The sequence below is a fragment of the Girardinichthys multiradiatus genome, chromosome 9, assembly GCF_021462225.1.
Source record: "Girardinichthys multiradiatus isolate DD_20200921_A chromosome 9, DD_fGirMul_XY1, whole genome shotgun sequence".
Lineage (NCBI taxonomy): Eukaryota > Metazoa > Chordata > Actinopteri > Cyprinodontiformes > Goodeidae > Girardinichthys > Girardinichthys multiradiatus.
The window spans coordinates 47,116,131-47,136,942 of NC_061802.1; the positions used below are offsets into that span (position 1 = coordinate 47,116,131).

Genomic DNA, 20,812 nt, shown 5'->3' on the forward strand with positions numbered 1-20,812 from the left:
GACTTTCAGTTTGTAGGAAAATCCGCCGGCTCTTCAGAAATTAAAACGGTTTGTTGATAACTGCTACGGTTTCTCTAAAATTAGACTCCAAGCGACACAAAGTTTGAGAGAAAATCACACTCTTAACAGTGGAGATGGCAGTTACTAGAGTGTAAAAAGAGGGGATTTTTTAAGGAAAAATGATTTTTAACTGGCACTCACGGCCACAGATTTTGCTCTAAAGTCACAATTTTCGGTCAGTTTGTAGTGCCGGGCCTCTGCTTTCACACAATAACTTCAAAATTGTTCCAAGTCTCATAGTTTTCTGTCAAACACCCCTCGATCACCAAGAGTCAGTAGTTTTCTGTAGGCCTTCTCCCATGTATTTTCAATGAGAGCTTGACCTGTAATCCATGAGTGACACCATTTATTTCCATAATCATATTTTATACTGTGAATGACATAGAGCTATGAAAATCTCCATGATTGGGGACGAGGGATGGCTGTCGACCACAGTTTAAAAATTATTCAAATACCTTATACGGTTTCCGAGATATTAAACTTTGTCAGTCAGTCATTTTCTACCGCTTATTCCATAGTGGGTCGCGGGGGAGCTGGTGCCTATCTCCAGCAGTCTATGGGCGAGAGGCAGGGTACACCCTGGACAGGTCGCCAGTCCATCGCAGGGCAACACACAAACAACCATGCACACACTCATTCATACACCTACGGTCAATTTAGAGTGACCAATTAACCTAACAGGCATGTCTTTGGACTGTGGGAGGAAGCCGGAGTACTCGGTGAGAACCCACGCATGCACGGGGAGAACATGCAAACTCCATGCAGAAAGACCCCAGGCCGGGAATCGAACCCAGGACCTTCTTGCTGCAAGGCAACAGTGCTACCAACTGCGCCACCGTGCAGCCTCAACTTAAACTTTGTTCGGGAGCATATTCAGGCATTTTGGTCTTTTTCTCCATTTTCCCTCTCTTTTCACCTTGTGTTGTGCCTTTATTATTATATTTTCAACACAAATGTGTTAATATTCTCGATCCCCTGTCCGTTCTGATAAAAACGGTCCTAGAATGACATCGATCGCCCCTACGGTTTCCAAGTTATGGTCAGTCATTCGGGAGCATGCGCCTCCATGTTATAAAACCAGGCCAGGGGAGACACAGAGTGAGGTGCTGCGTGAGTGAGAAACAGCAGGTGTCAAGTTACACTGACGCTCTTTGCTGATTGGCTGATTCATTCCTCACTGTTCTATTTATAGCTTTGTGTATCTCCTACTGTATATGTCTGGATGTGATTCTTTCTTTCTTTCTGCCTCTCTGTGTCTCACACACCCACACACACACACCCACACACACCCACAGACACACACCCACACACGCATGCATGGATTACTATCTTTCTGAGGACTTTGCATTGACTTTCATTGATTTTCAGTCATTTCTATGGCTTAAACCTGACCCGACCCCTAACCCTTTGACCATCTTCATAGGAGGCAACTACATGGCGGCCATGTTGTGTGGGGTACTTAAACAGCATGTACTGCTGTTCCAACACCCAGACAACAGTGATTGACCCTAAAGGTCAATTTCTTTCATCACCCTTCCATGCTTGCTAATGATTATTTAAAGCTTATAATAACATACACAATGGTTTTAGAATAGCAAGCATGTTGTATATAACTAATAGAAATAACCCAGACCTGAAAGGACAACCATGCTTGATTTTCAAAATAAGACAAAACCTGCTCTACAAAATAAAAGCCTTTAAACAATAGATGATTGCAGGAGTGGACTTCACACTACTGTTAGAGCTCCCCCAGTGATGGAAATGGGACTATGCTGGTCCTTTGAAACAGGCTTACTGAAATTTCCAAAATAAAAGCCCACACCTTCCATAGTTACTATGGATTTTGTGAGTTGACAAGTGCATAGAAAATTATTTTTAAATAGCAAGCGGGTTCTATTTAACTAATGGAACTAACCCAGGCCTGAAAGGACAACTATACTGGACTTTCAAAATAAGACAAAACATGCTCTACAAAATAAAAGACTTTACATTTTAAACAATAGATGATTGCAGCACTGGGCTTCACACTAATATTGGAGCTCACCCAGTGTTGGCCTTTTCAAATAAGGCTTACTGAAAATTTCAAAATAAAAGCCTCAGTCTTCCAGAGTTACTAGTAATATTTTAAGCTGATAATAGCATAGACAATGAATTTTAATAAAAATAGCAAGCTCCGGTCCGAGAAGCACGCACCAAGAGGCAGGCCCCGTCTAAATTTCTTCCAAAATTTTCTAGTTAGACAATGCAGCCCCCCTTGAAAAAAAAAAGCTAATACACCACGCAGTCAGGAAGTAACTCTATGAACAAGAGAATCAATTTGTGAAGGGACAGAAACAAAATTATTGCCCTCATCTGTGTTTTTCAATGATGATGGGGACATTTAAAATGGAACAGATTCTTTAAAGGTTGTTGCAGCATTGTCTGACAATGATCTACTATAATGAGATTTTATTTAAGGTGTAGAGTACTTAGTTAAATTAAACTCAAAGGCATTTAAAAAAATGGTCAGACAGGGCAGGGTTATGAGGAAATATTGTTATTTCTTTACACTCAATGCCAAATGTCAGGACAAGGTCGAGAGAATGAAGGTAAAGGTGGGTAGGTTTGCTAATGTTTTGAGCAAAGTCAATTGAGTATAAAATTGCATTAAAAGCTATATTTAGGCTATCACGTTCAGTGTCCACATGAATATCAAAATCCCCCACTATAACAACCTTATGTATTTAACACTAAATCAGATAAGAAGTCTGAAAACTGATCTAAAAAATGAGAATGGTGGACGGTACAAGGCAACAAACCAAAGTGGTTTTAGTGCTTTGCAATTTGGATGAGGAAAACTAAGGATTAAATATTCAAAAGAGTTGTAGCTATTACTTGGTCTGGGACTAATCAATAAATTGGACTGAAAGATGGTAGCTATTCCTCCTCCTCGCCCAGTATTTCAAGGTATGTGGAAGTTTAAATAATTGGATAGGTTTAATAATAATAGGTTTATGTGAGGCCCTCCTTGAACTGCCACCTTAACGTGGTGGAGGGGTTTGAGTGCTCAAATGATCCTAGAGGCTATGTTGTCTGGGGCCTAAATGCCCCTGGTAGGGTCTCCCATGGCAAACAGGCTCTAGGTGATGGGTCAGACAAAGAGCGGTTCAAGAATCCCTCATGAGGACAAAAATATCGAGGCACGTGACGTCGCCCGGTATGGCGGAGCCGGGGTCCCACCCTGGAGCCAGGCCTGGGGTCGGGACTCGCTGGACCCAGCCGGGCCGGGCCAAGCCAGAACGAGAGACGCGAGGCCATCCCCCAGTGGGCCCACCATCTGCAGGGGGAACCGTGAGGGACCGGTGCAAAGAGGAATGGGTGGCGGACGAAGGTGGAGACCTCAGCGGCCCGATCCCCGGATGCTTAGGCTGGCTCTAGGGACGTGGAATGTCACCTCGCTGGGGGGGAAGGAGCCTGAGCTTGTGCGGAAGGTCGAGAGATATCGACTAGAAATTGTCGGGCTCGCCTCCAAGCACAGCGCGGGCTCTGGAACCCATCTCCTTGAGAGGGGTTGGACTCTCTTCTACTCTGGAGTGGCCCACGGGGAGAGGCGGCGGGCTGGTGTGGTTTTGCTTGTTGCCCCCCAGCTCAGCCGTCTCGTGTTGGGGTTTACCCAATGGATGAGAGGGTCGTATCCCTGCACCTTCGGGTTGGGGATAGGTCTCTGACTGTCGTCTCGGCCTATGGGCCGAGCAGTAGTGCGGAGTACCCGGCCTTCTTGGTGTCCTTGTCGGGGGTGCTGGATAGTGCCTCTCCCAGGGACTCCATTATTCTGCTGGGGGACTTCAATGCCCACGTGGGAAATGACAGTGACAAGTGGAGAGGCGTGATCGGGAGGAATGGCCTCCCCGATCTGAATCAGAGTGGTGTTTTGTTTTTGGACTTCTGTGCTAGTCACGGATTGTCCATAATGAACACCACGTTCAAACATAAGGGTGTCCATCAATGCACTTGGCACCAGGACACCCTAGGCAGGAGGTCGATGATCAACTTTGTTGTCGTATCATCAGACCTTCGGCCGCATGTTTTGGACACTCAGGTGAAGAGAGGGGCTGAGCTGTTCACTGATCACCACCTTGTGGTGAGTTGGATCCGCTGGAGGAGGAGAAAGCCGGACAGACTTGGCAGGCCCAAGCGCATAGTGAGGGTCTGCTGGGAACGCCTGGTGGAGCCCTCGGCCAGGGATGTATTCAACTCTCACCTCCGGGAGAGCTTTGACCAGATCCCGGGGGATGTTGGAGACATAGAGTCCGAGTGGACCATGTTCTCCGCATCTATTGTCGATGCTGCTGCCCGTAGCTGCAGCCGTAAGGTCTGTGGTGCCTGTCGCGGCGGCAATCCCAGAACCCGGTGTTGGACACCGGCAGTAAGGGTTGCTGTCAAGCTGAAGAAGGAGTCCTATCGGCTGTGGTTGGCTCCTGGGACTCCTGAGGCAGCTGATGGGTACCGTGAGGCCAAGCGTGCTGCGGCCCGGGGTGTGGCAGAGGCAAAAACTCTGGCCTGGAAGGAGTTTGGTGAGGCCATAGAGAAGGACTACCAGTTGAGCTCGAAACGATTCTTGCAAACTGTCTGGCGCCTCAGGAGGGGGAAGCAGTGAGGAGGCTGCTTACCTCAACTGAGGACATTATCGGGCGGTGGAAGGAGTACTTCGAGAATCTCCTCAATCCTGCCATCACGCATTCTGTGGTGGAAACAGAGGTTGGGGACTCGGGGCTGGACTCTTTCATCACCCAGGCTGAAGTCACCGAGGTGGTTAAAAAGCTCCGCGGTGGCAAGGCTTTGGGGGTGGATGAGATCCGCCCTGAGTACCTCAAGTCTCTGGATGTTGTTGGGCTGTCATGGTTGACACGCCTCTTCAACATTGCGTGGCGGACGGGGACAGTGCCTCTGGACTGGACGACTGGGGTGGTGATCCCCCTTCATAAGAAGGGGGACCAGAGGGTGTTTTCCAACTACAGGGGGATCACACTCCTCAGCCTCCATGGTAAGGCCTACGCCAGGGTATTGGAGAGGAGAGTCCGTCCGATAGTCGAACCTTGGCTTCATGAGGAGCAGTGTGGTTTTCGTCCCGGCCGTGGAACACTGGACCAGCTCTATACCCTCTACAGGGTGCTCGAGGGTTCATGGGAGTTTGCCCAACCGGTTCACATGTGTTTTGTGGACCTGGAGAAGGCATTCGACTGTGTCCCTCGTGATGCCCTGTGGGGGGTGCTCCAGGAGTGTGGAATTGGGGGCCGTTTATTAGGGGCCATCCGGTCCCTGTACGAGCGGAACAGGAGTTTGGTCCGCATTGCTGGCACTAAGTCGGACCTGTTCCCGGTGCATGTTGGACTCCGGCAGGGCTGCCCTTTGTCACCGGTCATGTTCATAACTTTTATGGACAGGATTTCTAGACGCAGCCAAGGGCCGGAGGGGGTCGGGTTTGGGGACCAGTGGATTTCGTCTCTTCTTTTTGCAGATGACGTGGTCCTGCTGGCTCCCTCTAGCCAAGACCTACAGCATGCGCTGTGGCGGTTCGCAGCCGAGTGTGAAGCGGCTGGGATGAAGATCAGCTCCTCCAAGTCCGAGGCCATGGAACTCGACCGGAAAAGGGTGACTTGTCCTCTTCAGGTTGGAGGGGAGTGCCTGCCTTAAGTGGAGGAGTTTAAGTATCTTGGGGTCTTGTTCACAAGTGGGGGAAAAAAGGAGCGGGAGATCGACAGACGGATCGGTGCGGCTGCTGCAGTAATGGGGGCACTGTGCCGGTCCGTTGTGGTGAAGAGAGAGCTGAGCTGAAAAGCAAAGCTCTCAATTTACCGGTCGGTCTACGTTCCTACCCTCACCGAAGGCCATGAACTTTGGGTCATGACCAAAAGAACGAGATCCCGGGTACAAGCAGCTGAAATGAACTTCCTCCGTAGGGTGGCCGGGCACTCCCTTAGAGATAGGGTGAGGAGCTCGGCCATCCGGGAGGGGCTCGGAGTAGAGCCGCTGCTCCTCCACATCGAGAGGAGCCAGTTGAGGTGGCTCGGGCATCTATACCGGATGCCTCCTGGACGCCTTCCTCGGGAGGTGTTCCAGGCACGTCCCACCGGGAGGAGGCCCAGGGGACAGCCCAGGACACGCTGGAGGGACTATGTCTCTCGGCTGGCCTGGGAACGCCTTGGGCTCCACCTGGAGGAGCTGGAGGAGGTGTCTGGGGAGAGGGACGTCTGGGCGTCTCTGCTGCCCCCGCGACCCCGTCCCGGATAAGCGGAAGACAACGAGTACGAGTACAAGGTTTCTGTGAGACAAAATAAATCAATCTGATTGTCACAAATCAAGTCATTAACTAACAACGTCTTTGAAGAGAGAGATCTTATGTTTAATAAGTCACATTTTATTGTTTTATTTTTCTTTTCTGAGCTTATTTTTCTGAGATTCTCATGGATTCCTCCTTTTAGATTATTTTTTAATATATTTAATATTGGCTGTGGGTGAGACACTGTCTTAATAGGGTAATGGGTGGGTAGCAGTACAGAAGCTGCAGAGAGGAGTTTTAAACTACGACCCTGCTTCCTGGTCTGAACCCAGGGTTGTCAGTTTTAGAGAACTAATAAATTCGGACAGATTCCTAGAAAGAAGAGTTGCTCCATCCAAAGTGGGATGGATACCGTCTCTCCGGATCAGACCAGGTTTTCCCCAAAATGTTCACCAATTATCAATGTAGCCCACATCGTTTTCATCGTTTAATGTTGTCAGTATGGCAATATAATATTGGCTTATAGCACAAACAAAAATCCAATATTATCTGAGAATGTTTAAAGTGAATAAGAAATATTATATTTTAGACAGAAAGACAATTCCTGAATCAGTTTTGTGTGCTCTGATGTGTATATATTGTAAAGTTTATTGTAAGCCCTAAAACAAAACCAAGACCATTTTTGAGAACACAAAGCTGTTTATCTTTTTTTCCTCAGCCATGATGGCAGTTGGTTTGTAAGGTGTGAAATAGGAGCACTTACTAAGAAATCAACATTTTATGACAACCGTGATTGAAAATCATTGTGAGAAAACATAAACACTGAGTACACAACGTCGACTCCTGTGGCTGAATCGAATATCCTATGCGGTTTTGGACAGCTTGAACCTCACTCACACCCAAGTGTGCAGTGCACATTTTGTGACAGGTAAATAAATAATGTTTGTCTACATTTATTGTAATAATATTCTGGAAAGTAGTTTGCCAAGACTGTTAGCAGATCAGTTAATTCACAAGTGTTCAACTTCACTTGCGCCGCATCTTGTGTCCCAATACTCGCACTTCCAACCTTGTGTCCCTGAATTGCGCGTTCCCATTGATGGGTTCGAGTGCGTAGTGTGTCTCAATTTTCCAGAGTCGTCCTTAGCCCCGCCCCCTTTGTGCCCCCCATCCGCCCTTTGGCGAAGCCCGCATCTAAGTGGACTTCGCCGAAGTATATACCCACAATTCACTGCTGCAGATGACGTTCTGAGCAAAAACCAATCACAACCGTCAACGTAACCAGCCATCAAATCAGAATAATAAGAACTCCGTAAACTTTAGACAGCAAGCTGACAAATATATTTTTCTACTGGTTTTCCAGGCTCAACATTGTAAGATACCACTGGGTTCAGAGTGAGTTTGGGCAGTCAGTAGGTCATAACACTGAAGTTACCTTTCAAATGAAGGCGGAGTATCTTAAATACCTTTCTGCTCTCGGTGGAGGAGGACGCTTTTTCTCTGTCTCCCGCACCGCTTCCATATCTGCCCTGCTTCAGCTCTGTCTTGTCTTCTTTTTGGAGCCTCTTTTTGCATATCTTCCAATTTGTGAGTTATGGATTTGGTCATTGTTTTTCTGAATCTGGCTCCCCTGCACGGCCTTGATGGCTGGCTATCTTCAACTTCTCCTGGAAGTCATGTAAACATGACACTCTGCTCCCTCTGCCCCCTCCCTTTCCTGAGGACATCTGTGGACCTGCTCAGAACTTTGTGGCCAGTTGATGAACATTCCATCGTACCATCAAGGACAATGGCCTCTGTGACAGTGCTTCATGGACTTACTTGCACACACTCACTTGCACACACACACATGCTCAAGATAAACATATTCACCCCTCACCCCACCTTCACCATTCCCGGCATGATGTTATTTTGTAAACTTGTTACTTCTTTGTGCTGAGGTTTTTTGCAATCTCAAACTGTATCGTGCTAAGGATAAAGAGTGAAATATGATTTTTTCCCTCTACTTACCTAATGTGGTCTCTTTTCTCATCTAGCAAGGGCAGCGCCTGTGAGTGGGCAGCAAAGCCTCGGTGACCCGTCCTCCCATTGTCTTGTGTCATGATGTATGTTTCGATTGGTTGTACTGGAATTCTAATTTCCCCTCGGGGATCAATAAAGTATCTTTGAATTGAATTGAAATAAACACTGTCGTGGTGAGAGTCTGGTGTATAAGCCTCCTTCGCTTCCTGCACTTTCTTCTCTTCAAAACAATTGCTTGTTGCTGTTTTAAATATTTTTTTTAGCAGCAAGACTGTGAAAACAGCACTGGTTCCCACCCTTTTTGATGTTGCAGTTACGGTGCAGAGGTGCAAGTCGATGACGTAACCCCTACTGTCCCAATTTTCCACGCTTGTAACCTGCGCACTTCAACCCCTACATGCACTTGTACAAAGTACACACTTCATAGAGGGGCGTAGGGTGTAGCGTGGGTATTGGGGTGTAGCGTGGGTATTGGGACAGCCAGCGGTATAGCCCTGCGGAGCGTCTGGCCCCGGGCTACACGTGATGCAAGTCAGGCAATGAGCTGCTTCAGTCAGGGCTGCTGCTAGCCTAACGGCAAAGCATTTTCTCATTTACTTTGTAGATGTAAACATTTTATTCCTGCCGGCTGCCGCCTCTGACTTTTGAACAGGCGCCACGGACATCTATGTAGGTCAGCGACATTCTGCTCCACAGTCCAAGCCAACTGGTGGCAGTAATCGTTGTACGCCAACCACCAGAAAACGACAATAAAGAAGCTATGCGGGTCCTTGAATGCCGGTTGCTAAGTTACTGGGAGCTCACGCTTGCTGATTGTACAATGACTTGGTGCACAGATGAGTGAGTAAAAGAAGATGGCTTCATCAAAAATATGAAAAGGGGACTATGAAAAATCACACATTTAAAAGATGAATGGACAGAAGCATACGGTCTCTTACAGCACAACAGTGAGTATACAAGTGTTCACTGTGAAAACAGTGGATTTTGGGAGAACACAAAAAGCCTCTCACTGACTGGGAAATAATCAAAGAGTGGCCGGAGTGAAATGGGATTCAGCTTTCATACATAATCTCAATAGTACACTTAACTTTGAAGATTATTTAGCATTTTTCGAGCTAACAAAACTAAAGGAGGACCAAATAATATAAAGACACTTTCATTTAATTGCATCCTTATTTTTGGGCATATTAAATTCTTCTTGAACCATGACATTATTAGGTAGTTTTAGTCAAGTTATTCAAAGGAAAATCCTAGAATGCAAAGGGCAAATCATCTCTATACATGCTATTTTCTATTTCTGCACATTTAAATACAGCAGTTATATGCCAATTATTTTCAATATCCAGTCTACCATTGATTTTCATGGTTAAAGGATGAATATTGCTGATCTGTGGCTATTCCCCCACCACCTTATCCACCTAAATAAGGAGGTTTTCTTTTCTTTAATGTCAGCAAGTTGATTTTTTCTATCTGTAACACCGCAAACATCTAATTTCATTTAACCACCCTGAGTGATGTATACAGGGATCCAATTCTCCATCAACAATTAAGGAATGAAATTGATCTTACCTGTTCATTTCCAAGATTCAGGTCTGCGAAAGTGTATTTCTTTACAGCATCAGAGCCTAGGAAGAAAACGGTTAAATCTGTGCTTAAAAGAGTAAATCCATTATTGCTAGTGGGACTGAAAAGAAATTACCTTCGTGGGATTTGCATTGCATAGCCTTAAAACAAAGTTTGGCTCTTTCTTGACTGCTGAGTCTGCAATCTGGAGAGAAAAATGGAAGGCATTGCAAGGTGTTAAATAATGCTGCCAAACTGAGTAGAGAAAATATCATATCTATTACTAACAGAAAGATTAAAAGCTCAAGGATGGATCATGTGACCTTTATCTTTGAACCTTTCAAAACACCAAAATGAATTAAGTTAATGAAACCAGCTGAATCATTTAGAAAGATTTTGTTATTGTTAAATTATTTTATAACCCATTCTACATTCAACTATTTACACAAACTTTGTTATATAGTTCAGTATTTGTCAATATTGTATATTTGTGCATCGAAGTCAGATGCAATGTGGGGTTTGAAATCATGTGTAAGGAGACCCACCATGTGGGCTGGTGGACAGCAAAGGTTAGAGCACTACACAAGTATTAACTAGTCTGAAGTTGTATTTTATGTTTAAATCGAATCATTGTGTTATTTAGTAAGTGCTCACTGTTACCATGGAAACATGCTTGTAGCCTTGCAACATTTTTATTCTTTTTTTGATGAAAGAACATTATACATGACAGTTTAAATGCATTAAAATGTCTTTATAGAATAAAGCTTTATAGTAAAGTATGTTTATTTGTTATACAGAAGTATGAAAGAATGCTACAACAAAACTCGCACACAATCCACCAAAGCTCAGAACAGTTTACCTAAGGCTTTCTCCCTGAGGAGTCTTCAGAAGTGATTGGTTCCTTCAAATATGTCGTTAGCCTCATAGTCATATTTGACAATTTTCGAAAAAGAAAAAAAGTTTTTCAGCATGCACATTTTTAAGTGCTATTGTAACAATAAGCCTGACTTAGGCAATTATGTTATGAGGCTAACAATGTACATTCAATACATTAAAGAGAAAATACAACTACAAATACCTCATCTGTTAGAAAAAGAGTTGGGATTCATTTCTTCACTCTTCTTCACTCTTTTATCATCTAAATTATGTTCTGTTTTCTGGCAGATTTCTCACTATAATTCAACTTTCAATGCAAAACTACTTTTTTTAAATCCCAAAGGAAAATTAAATATAATAGTAACTCAAACTGTCCAAGTTTCTTCAAATAGTTATTAAAGATGCTGATGGCTGCGGGCAGCAAGGACCCCCGGTAGTGGTCTGCATGACAGCGGGTCTGACTGAAGACACTGCTGTTATATGACTCTCTCATGAAGAAGATGAGCACAGTTTATCAATATATAATATCCTTAATTTTATAAAAGAACTGTCCTTTACCCTAACATCATCTATGGTGTGTTCACTGGTTGGAAATAAGCCCATGATGCATGGAATAAATTGTCTTGCATTGATAATACTTTGTGTGAATTGTAAAAGGCCTGTAGAACCTTTTGGTACATAGAAATATATACAAAAGGAAAACAGAAAAAATTACAATAATAAAAAAAGCAGAGATAATCCCGTTTAACAGACTAACCATAATTGTTGCCTGGATTGATATACTTGTGGAGCCGCCAGTGCTGACTGCTGCTAGACACCTGGACAATGTGGAACTCACGGACACCACTTTCACTCTGGGACAAGTCAAGGAAATAAACCAAGGTATTACAAATGACGTAAAAAAAACAAAAAAGTCCATAAACCAAATGTATACCGGAGATGTGGTTCATCTTACCGCATTTACGTTCTCCACATCAATAAAAACAAGTGTTGCTCCGCTGCCTTTTTCATCTAGAGAGTGATGCGGAGAAGCACTGCTGCGGCAGGCTGAGGCCTGTACACTCAAAGACCGACTGGCGCAGATAAACACCGTGTGACGTAACACTCGATGACTTTATAAGGAAGAGATGACAGACTGTTAAATTCACTAAAGATACAGAGCCAATTCAGAACTTAAGTTCTTACATATGTTGATATTATGGATTTAATAAATCCATCTTTCCTCCGTTAGCATTTAGTCCAGGTGATGTTTTGGGAGGCCGAAACCTTTCCCATCAATTAATGATTCTTGATTCATGATAAGGTGAGGCAGGGACAGACACCTGGTCTATTGCAAAGCCATGTTTCCATCACTACATGTTGACTTTCTAGATGAAAACAGGATTTTACTAGAATAAAGTCAAGCTTTCAGAATAATCATTCAACAAATTTCATCCAATTTACACCAAACTTGCTACAAACATGCCAGAAGAGTTAACTTAAAGTTGTGTGCACAGCAGAAGCTGCTAGACACAGTGCTACTAAAAACTGTCTCTTTGCTCATTGTGTGAATTGTACAGTCTTCCCCATAAATTACACCAGAAAAAAGGTCCTGTCCAAATGTAACATTTTTCACCTTATTTTGAGTCCTTTCTCTGTGCTCTCATAGTAGAACAGAAAGTTGATTTCATGGACTCCTTCCTGGTCTGGTCCTCGGAGCCACATGGGCAGCTGAATGGACTCCCCTGGTTCCAGTGTACTGCCATGTATGGGGATTTCCATTACCCCAGATGGCTGACTGAAAACAGGGGCAGAAACCAACATCTCAGAGGACACCGAGCCTGGCCGGTGTGGTGTAGGAAAAGTTAAATAGGCTGAGCAGTTCTCAGCTGAGCCTGGGCTGGGAGGTGTGAAAGGTGTTGTGGCCTGGCTGCCAAATGTGAAGAAATCAGGGTGGGTGGATGCCACACGGAGGCCACACAGAGCAACAGCACTGACGTTATGGAACTCGACATAAGCTTTCCTGATCTCACCACACAGCAGAGCAGTGGGAAAATGCAGGAAGAAAACCTACACACACACACACACACATTAAAATGGTACGTTGAAAATAATCCAAATGGTTTGTACAGCAGCATGCAGCAATTTTAAAAGGTTATCAATATATCTGCACAATGACATACGGTACATCAAACACTGCCTGGCCAAAAAAAAGTTGCCACCTTGATTTAACTAAGCAAATCGGTACAAACCGCCCATTGGATAATTACTGCATGGGCAATTATGTTTCAACTGGCAACAAGTTATTTAACCCCAACTGGTGCAATGAGTTGCTTCTCATTTCTTTTTAAACAACCATGTCGAAAGACACATCCTGTGGTCATGGAAAAGATGTCAGTCTGTTTCAGAAGAGTCAAATCATTAGCACGCATCAAGCAGAGAAAACATCTAAGGAGATTGTAGAAGCTACCAAAATTGGGTTAAGAACTGTCTAACGCATTAAAAACTGGAAGGACACTGGAGACCCATCGTCTTTGAGGAAGAAATGTGGCCAGAAAAAAGTCCTCAATGATCGTGATCATCAATCACTTAAACATTTGGTGAAATCAAATCGCAGAAAAAAACAGTAGAACTCCAGGATATGTTTAATAGTGAAAGTGAGAGCATTTCCACACGCACAATGTGAAGGGAACTCAAAGTATTAGGACTGAACAGCTGTGTAGCCTTAAGAAAACCACTCATCAGTGAGGCTAACCAGAAAAAAAGGTTTCAATGTGCTGTGGAGCATAAAGATTGGAATCTGGAGCAATGGAAGAAGGTCATATGGTGATGAGTCCAGATTTACCCTGTTCCAGAGTGATGGGCGCATCAGAGTAAGAAGAGAGGCAGGTGAAGTGATGCATCCATCATGCCTAGTGCCTACTGTACAAGCCTGTGGGGGCAGTGCTATAATCTGGGGTTGCTGCAGTTGGTCAAGTCTGGGTTCAGCAACAGTATGTGTCCAAAGAGTGAAGTCAGCTGACTACCTGAATATACTGAATGAACAGGTTATTCCATAAATGGATTTTTTCTTCCCTGATGACACGGCCGTATTTCAAGATGACAATGACAGGATTGATCGGGGTTTAATTGTGAAAGAGTGGTTCAGGGAGCATGATACATCATTCTCACACATGGATTGGCCACCACGCAGTCCAGACCTTAACCTCATTTAGAATCTTTGGGATGTGCTGGAGAAGGCTTTGCTCTACCATCATCAATGCAAAATCTTGGTGAAAAATGAATGCAACACTGGCTGGAAATAAATCTTGTGACATTGCAGAAGCTTATCAATATAATGCCACAGCAAATGCTGTAATCAAAGCTAAAGGTGGTCCAACAAAATATTAGTGTTTGACCCTTTTTTTTTTTTTTGTGGCGACTTTATTTTTGGCCAGACAGTGTACAAAATTCAAAAACAAATTAAACCTGCTAATTTGCAACACTATGACCAAAAAACACACACATTTGAACAGGTGTAAAACCTTGTTTAGGAGTTGTTCAAAGAGAACAAAATGATGCAAAAAAACTGTTCAATTTTTGCAAAAGCTCCAGGTAAAATGTGGAAACTAAAGATTGCCACAGCTTAGCCTTCAGCAAAATTAGTTCAAATATTAAAGACAATGAACTATTTTAACTCACTAGACCCTTTTGATCTTACAAGACAACATGAGTGTTTCAGAGTTACCTCCATTAGGGGCATAGGAGAAGTTATGATGGGCTCCAAACGTCGATCTGTACCGTGTCGAAGCATCATCTTGTCTTCTTTGGTCAAGTTAAGCCGTGGGCCCTGGATCTTCAGGTCTTGTCTACCACGAATGATCATGGAGTCTAACATCTGCTGCCCTAATGCAGGACAAAATCCACACCCATTTGGTTTGGCAGTATAATGTAATTATTTAAGAAAAGATAGTTAACATGTTAAATCTGTAACAGAATACTTCTCTCTTTAAAGAATAAAACAATAAAAATAGACAACATTTAAGAACAAACTCTGTATTTTGGGATTCAAAAACACTAATGCTGTGTATAAAAGCAACCAACAACATCTACAGCAGCTCTGGGTGGAAACAGGACAAATGTACCATCAGTGTTTGAAGAGGTTTCTCCAAACTGAGATGAAGTCAGGTTGTAGATCAGTCCTACGATATTCAGCTGACCCATTCTGTGTGGCAGCATCTTCAGCCGGGCCTGAGGTCCAAGTGACAGACCCAAATTATTTATAATTTAAAAAACAAAATTATGTTTGACATAAACATTTAAAGAAAGTCCTCAAAAAATCTGTGTTCCCTGGACAGAGCAGGTTAGCTGGGGCGCTGCACTGTAATCTCAGTCAAATGTGGCTTAGAGTGACCTACTGCTTAGAATACTCAGCTCAACCTGACTCCATTGTTTGATAACTGGGATCAATTGGAATGGACGTACTTGATTTGGAATCTGAATTGACTTTGTAAAGTACCTAGAGGGAAAAAAATATGAAAAGTGGGGGGAAAGTGCAGTCCAGCCCAGTAGGTTCTAAGATCTTTAATCACACTGTGATCAGTGATATAAACAATCTCTCTTCTCTGGCAGAACACTTCAGTCTCTCCTTTGTCCAGGGGTCACACACTGGTAGCATACTCAGTCTCAAGCCACCATCTATTAAGCCTAGGAAATATTGGCACAACATCCTTTGGGTCAAAAGACAGAGTTGTTTCCTTCTTGAAGACTAGGAAACGATTCTTTCTTCCAAAAGTCTATATTTTGTCAGCTAGCATGCCGAATTCACAAGCTTTCTATCTTTATCAAATCAGAGACATTTTTATGCATAATCAGAAGTCTTTAACCATGAACACATTTAAACATGAAAGCAAAGAAATATATATATATATATATATATATATATATGGCACTGTGCAGCACAGTATGAATAAAAGACACACAGTCTTCCCAGAGGTTCATGGAGAGACGGCTAAAGGTTAATATTTCAGTCATCACAGCTAAGGGCGGCTACTTTAAGGAATCTAAAATATGAAACGTATTTGAAGTTCTTTTACAATCTTTTGTTTGCTACATAATTCCAGATGTGTTCATTCACTGTTTTGATGAATTCAGTGAGAATCTACGTACAATGTAAACAGTCATAAACATTAAGAAAACCATTAAATGAGAAAGTGGTTCTAAAACATCTTACTAGTAGTGCATAAAAACATATCGGGTCATATTAAAAAGGTCAGTAAGAAATTTTTTGACCGCAGGAAAAATCTATTCGTCCTACTCATGTGAAGAAGATACCTGCGTCCAGATGGAAGTAACTGGAAGCCATCACTGAAAGGTTCATTCTGTTGCACCAATACCTGTTTTGCTTTTAGAGTGGAACTCGTCTTCTACAGGTAAGTGAGGTCTCTCAGGTTAATCCCAGCTGTTTTTACATACACTCACCAGCCACTTTATTAGGTACACCTTGCTAGTACCGGGTTGGACCCCTTTTTGCCTTCAGAACTGCCTTAATCCTTTGTGGCATAGATTCAACAAGGTACTGGAAACATTCCTCAGAGAGTTTGGTCCATATTGACATGAGAGCATCACACAGATGCAGCAGATTTGTCAGCTGAACATCCATGATGCGAATCTCCCGTTCCACCACATCCCAAAGCTGCTCTATTGGATTGAGATCTGGTGACTGTGGAGGCCATTTGAGTCCAGTGACCTCATTGTCATGTTCAAGAAACCAGTCTGAGATGATTCGTGCTTTATGACATGGTGCTTTATCCTGCTGGAAATAACCATCAGAAGATGGGTACACTGTGGTCACAAAGAGATGGACATGGTCAACATCAATACTCAGGTAGGCTGGGGCGTTGACGCAATGCTCAATTGGTACTAAGGGTCCCAAAGTGGGCCAAGAAAATATCCCCCACACCATTACACCACCAGCCTGAACCGTTGATACAAGGCAGGATGAATCCATGCTTTCATGTTGCTGACGCCAAATTCTGACCCTACCATCCGAATGTTGCAGCTCAAATCGAGACTCATCAAACCAGGCAACGTTTTTCCAATCTTCTATTGTCCAATTTTGGTGAGCCTGTGTGAATTGTAGCCTCAGTTTCCTGTGCTTAGCTGACAGGAGTGGCACCCGGTGTGGTCTGCTGCCGCTGTAGCCCATCCGCCTCAAGGTTTGACGTGTTGTACGTTCAAAGATGCTCATCTGCATGCCTTGGTTGTAACAAGTGGTTATTTGAGTTACTGTTGCCTTTCTATCAGCTCGAACCAGTCTGGCCATTCTCCTCTGACCTCTGGCATCAACAAAGCATTTGCTCCCACAGAACTGCTGCTCACTGGATATTTTCTCTTTTTTGGACCATTTTCTGTAAACCCTAGAGATGGTAGTGCGTGAAAATCCCAGTAGATCAACAGTTTCTGAAATATTCAAACCAGCCCGTCTGGCACCAACAACCATGCCACGTTCAAAGTCACTTAAATCACCTTTCTTCCCCATTTTGATGCTCGGTTTGAACTGCAGCAGATCGTCTTGACCATGTCTACATGCCTAAATGCATTGAGTTGCTGCCATGTGATTGGCTGATTAGAAATTTGCGTTAACGAGCAGTTGGACAGGTGCACCTAATAAAGTGGCCGGTGAGTGTATAATTTAATTCTATTCTGCAGTCTTTTCCTACCTTTGACTGTTAAAGGTCCCAACCAGCAGACAATGTGTGAGAACAGAATAAAACATGCACATTAATGTGGAATCCACATTAAAACCAAAAAGCTTATGATAAAAGAACATCCTTCACATAGGGTGCAAAGGTCAGCCTGTCATAGATCACTGTCTCCAAGTACTCCAGGTAATTAATCTGTAACTTTGACATTTTTGTCAGAAGTTACTGCAGGTTGTTGTATAGTACCTCCTAAAGACTACAATCATCTCTTTGGTTCAGGAGACGTTAAACTTTGAAAAGGAAGATTCACACCAGTCAGTGAACTCCCTGACCTCTGACCCATGTTCAGGGTCATCACTGCTGAGGAGGGATCGAATAACTGTGTCTTCAGCAAACGTTAAGATATGAGAGTGATGACTGCAACAATCATCAGTGTACAAAAATTTAAAAAGAATAATTCAGTTCAGAATCACATCATCCGCACTATTTAAACTTGTTAGAAAAGTAATAATTCCAAATTCTAGTCTTGTTATTGTCTTATTGTGAGTCAGTTGAAAAAACACAAAATACTTGAAGTGGAACTTTGTGAGACATGAAAGGGGAATAATGTCAAATCTCTGAGGTCCCTTTAGACAGCACAAGTAGTTTAAGGGATGACATCTTCAAAATTTAACAAATCTGATGATACCTGTTTTAACACAACTAATGAGATTATAAAAACACTATTAATAGCTAAGTGCAGAATTGCTTTATTGTAGAACACACTAACATAAGTGTTTCTAAAGGTTGATGGTATATCATAAAATCAACCCGAGGGATGCTAAAATAGTTAGTTTCATCAGACAGCAACTCACGGTTTTGGTCTCTTCTGATCCCAGGAAAAACTCTTGGATGATCTCAGTTGTGACAATTTCATCTTTCTGTGCCAATAACAACACAAATATATTGAAGGGAATGGAAAGTTTCAGTCATGCATCTAAATGTCAATCTGAATAAAAAAATGAAATTGTTGCCTTGGATTTGACCAGAATGCTCACTTTGCCTGATGAAGTGTCCTCATTAGTAATCATCTCTCCACCTAATTGCTCACTTGTTGATTCCTTTCCTCCTGAAAGTGTGCCAATAGTAAACCTCCAGAGAAGTGAGAGGTTGGACAAAAGCAAAGAAACCTTCAAAGGGTTCCTGAATGTGACCTCCACAATAATTGGTTCTGTTGAGGAACACACAGAGTATAGGTACAATTCATTAGAGATGAGACACTGACAGTCTAACCACCAAAGACTATTTTTTTCTCTTAGCAGGGTGGGGGTTGAGTTTGGGGCGGGGGGTTGGGTGTGGGGGGGTGTGGGGTGTCTATTAGAAAAAGGTGGGTCTATTACTGCAGTAGAGGTTGCTTAGGCAGTTAAAAAAAGCTCCCTAATAACAGGGGCCAGGGCAGAACTCATCCACACCTGGCCCCTGAGACGCTGTCTCTTGATATTGTGGTGCTGTGTGGATTGACAAGCCTTTTCGATGTTGCATGGATTGAGGCGTCACTATTCTCAGCCCAGTTTACTCAGAGTGACGTTGGAAAGGAGGCTCAGACAGAGGCTTGAACCTCTGACCCTGTAGGAGTAGTGTGGTCTTCATCCTGGCTATGGGACAGTGGACCAGATCTTTATCTTTATGTGTTTTGTAGAGCTGGAGAAGGCCTCATCAGAGGCATTTTGTGGGGGTGCCCCTGAGTACAGGGTGCCAGGGTTTTAAGAGCTATTTGGTACCTTGTTTGAACAAAGCAAGAGCTGTGTCAGAATTTTCTGCACATAGTTGAGCTTGTTCCCTGTACTGATTTTAGGTACTTTTTTTAGGTGTCTTTAAACCATGACCTCCTCCAACGACACTAGCGCAGTTCACAGCAGAGTTTGAAGCGACTGGGATGAGAATCAGTTCCTCCAAGTCTGAAGGCATGGAAAAAGGTAGATTCACTCCGGGTCAGGGGGCAGTCTTTGCCTCAGATTGGGAAGTTCAAGTGTCTTGGTGTATTTTTCAAAACTTGTTGCAAGTTAGAGCAGCAGTTAAATAAACACATTTGGGCCTTGTCTGCAGTAATGAGGACGACACTTCACTCTGTTATGGTGAGGAAAGAGCTGACCCAAAAACCAAAACTATCGATTTACTGGCTCATATACATTCCTACCCTCATCTATGGTCATGAGATGGGGATCATGACCTAAACGAGATCCCACATACAAGTGGCTAAAATCTGCTTCCCTCATAGGGTGGCAGGGTAGGTCTTAGAAATAGGGTTTGTCTTCAAGGAGGGGTCTTGTAGATGTAGAGAAGCTGCATTCAAAGGAGTCAGTTGAGGTGGCTTGAGCATCTGATCAGGATGCTTCTTGGGGTTCTTTTGGAGGTTTTCTTGGCTCCTACTACTGGAAAAAGCCTCTGTGGCAGACCCAGATTGTGATAGAAGCAGTATATGTGTCTTCTAGCCTGGGAACACCTTGAGAAAAGGAGCTGGAGAGGGTCTCTGTGGAATGGAATGTTTGGTTTACTTCTGCGACCTAATCTCGGATAAGGGAGAAAGGAGGGTAAAAGGTAGGTCGATGGAGTTCATGATAGAGAGATAGAGCATTTCAAACCTCATCACAACATGACAAACATGTTTCTTTGTTAAACCTTCCCACTGTGAGAGACCTACAATGTATCCAAATACAATAATGTGATGTTTTTTTATTTAGGTCTTAGTGGTGCAATACAATTTCCCCCCAAAAAACAATTTACTTCTAATTTAGTTCCTCAGTGAAAACCAGTAACAATAACTTTTAAAAACATTCAATGAGACCCAGATTGACCCTTACCCTCAACCACAGCCAGTGGGTGATGGAGGTTGTCTGTCTGACTGTTCAGACAGCACTGAGTAGGTTGGAAGTTACTCGGAAGAACCCCTTGATTGGCAGATGCTGCAAGCTGCTCCTCAAGCTGGCACCACAAGACTGACAAATCCTGGTCATACTCTTGATCCAAGGAAACGTGAGTAGCTGCCTGCTTCTCCCCTTCAAAAAATAGAATTATAGTGAATCATTTGTTGCTGTAAATACAAAAAATAACTTTAGTATTAAGATGAAATCTCAATTCATTCATGCAGAAATGTGCATATGAAAAAGAAACAAGAGCTGTGGGCCCATTCCATTTCCAGCAAACTGAATTCTGCTTTCGAACTGACATGATGTCATGGAAATATACCTTGTCGATCAAAGATTTCTGACTGTCACAGGTCACCGCGTTACACAGTGGTTCAGATTTACAAACCTGACATAGCCTTACAATTATAAAAAACACAGGCCTGAAGGTAGCTGCTACTCGCATCCTCAACCTTGGACAGACAAAC

At 43.4% G+C, this 20,812-nt stretch overlaps 1 protein-coding gene across 2 annotated transcripts in view; it reads right to left on the reverse strand.

The window, feature by feature from the left end:
- The window catches only part of trappc8 (trafficking protein particle complex subunit 8), a 58,136-nt gene that overhangs the window by 15,963 nt on the left and 21,361 nt on the right, over window positions 1-20,812 (reverse strand). For both annotated transcript variants that reach the window (XM_047375185.1, XM_047375184.1), the window contains exons 15-24: window positions 20,283-20,477; window positions 18,480-18,652; window positions 18,297-18,362; window positions 14,884-14,989; window positions 14,487-14,644; window positions 12,396-12,829; window positions 11,736-11,892; window positions 11,538-11,634; window positions 10,041-10,109; window positions 9,911-9,966 (exon numbers count right to left, since the gene is read on the reverse strand). In XM_047375185.1, the coding sequence (XP_047231141.1) occupies window positions 9,911-9,966; window positions 10,041-10,109; window positions 11,538-11,634; window positions 11,736-11,892; window positions 12,396-12,829; window positions 14,487-14,644; window positions 14,884-14,989; window positions 18,297-18,362; window positions 18,480-18,652; window positions 20,283-20,477 (1,511 nt within the window). The remainder of the gene's footprint in view (window positions 1-9,910; window positions 9,967-10,040; window positions 10,110-11,537; window positions 11,635-11,735; window positions 11,893-12,395; window positions 12,830-14,486; window positions 14,645-14,883; window positions 14,990-18,296; window positions 18,363-18,479; window positions 18,653-20,282; window positions 20,478-20,812) is intronic.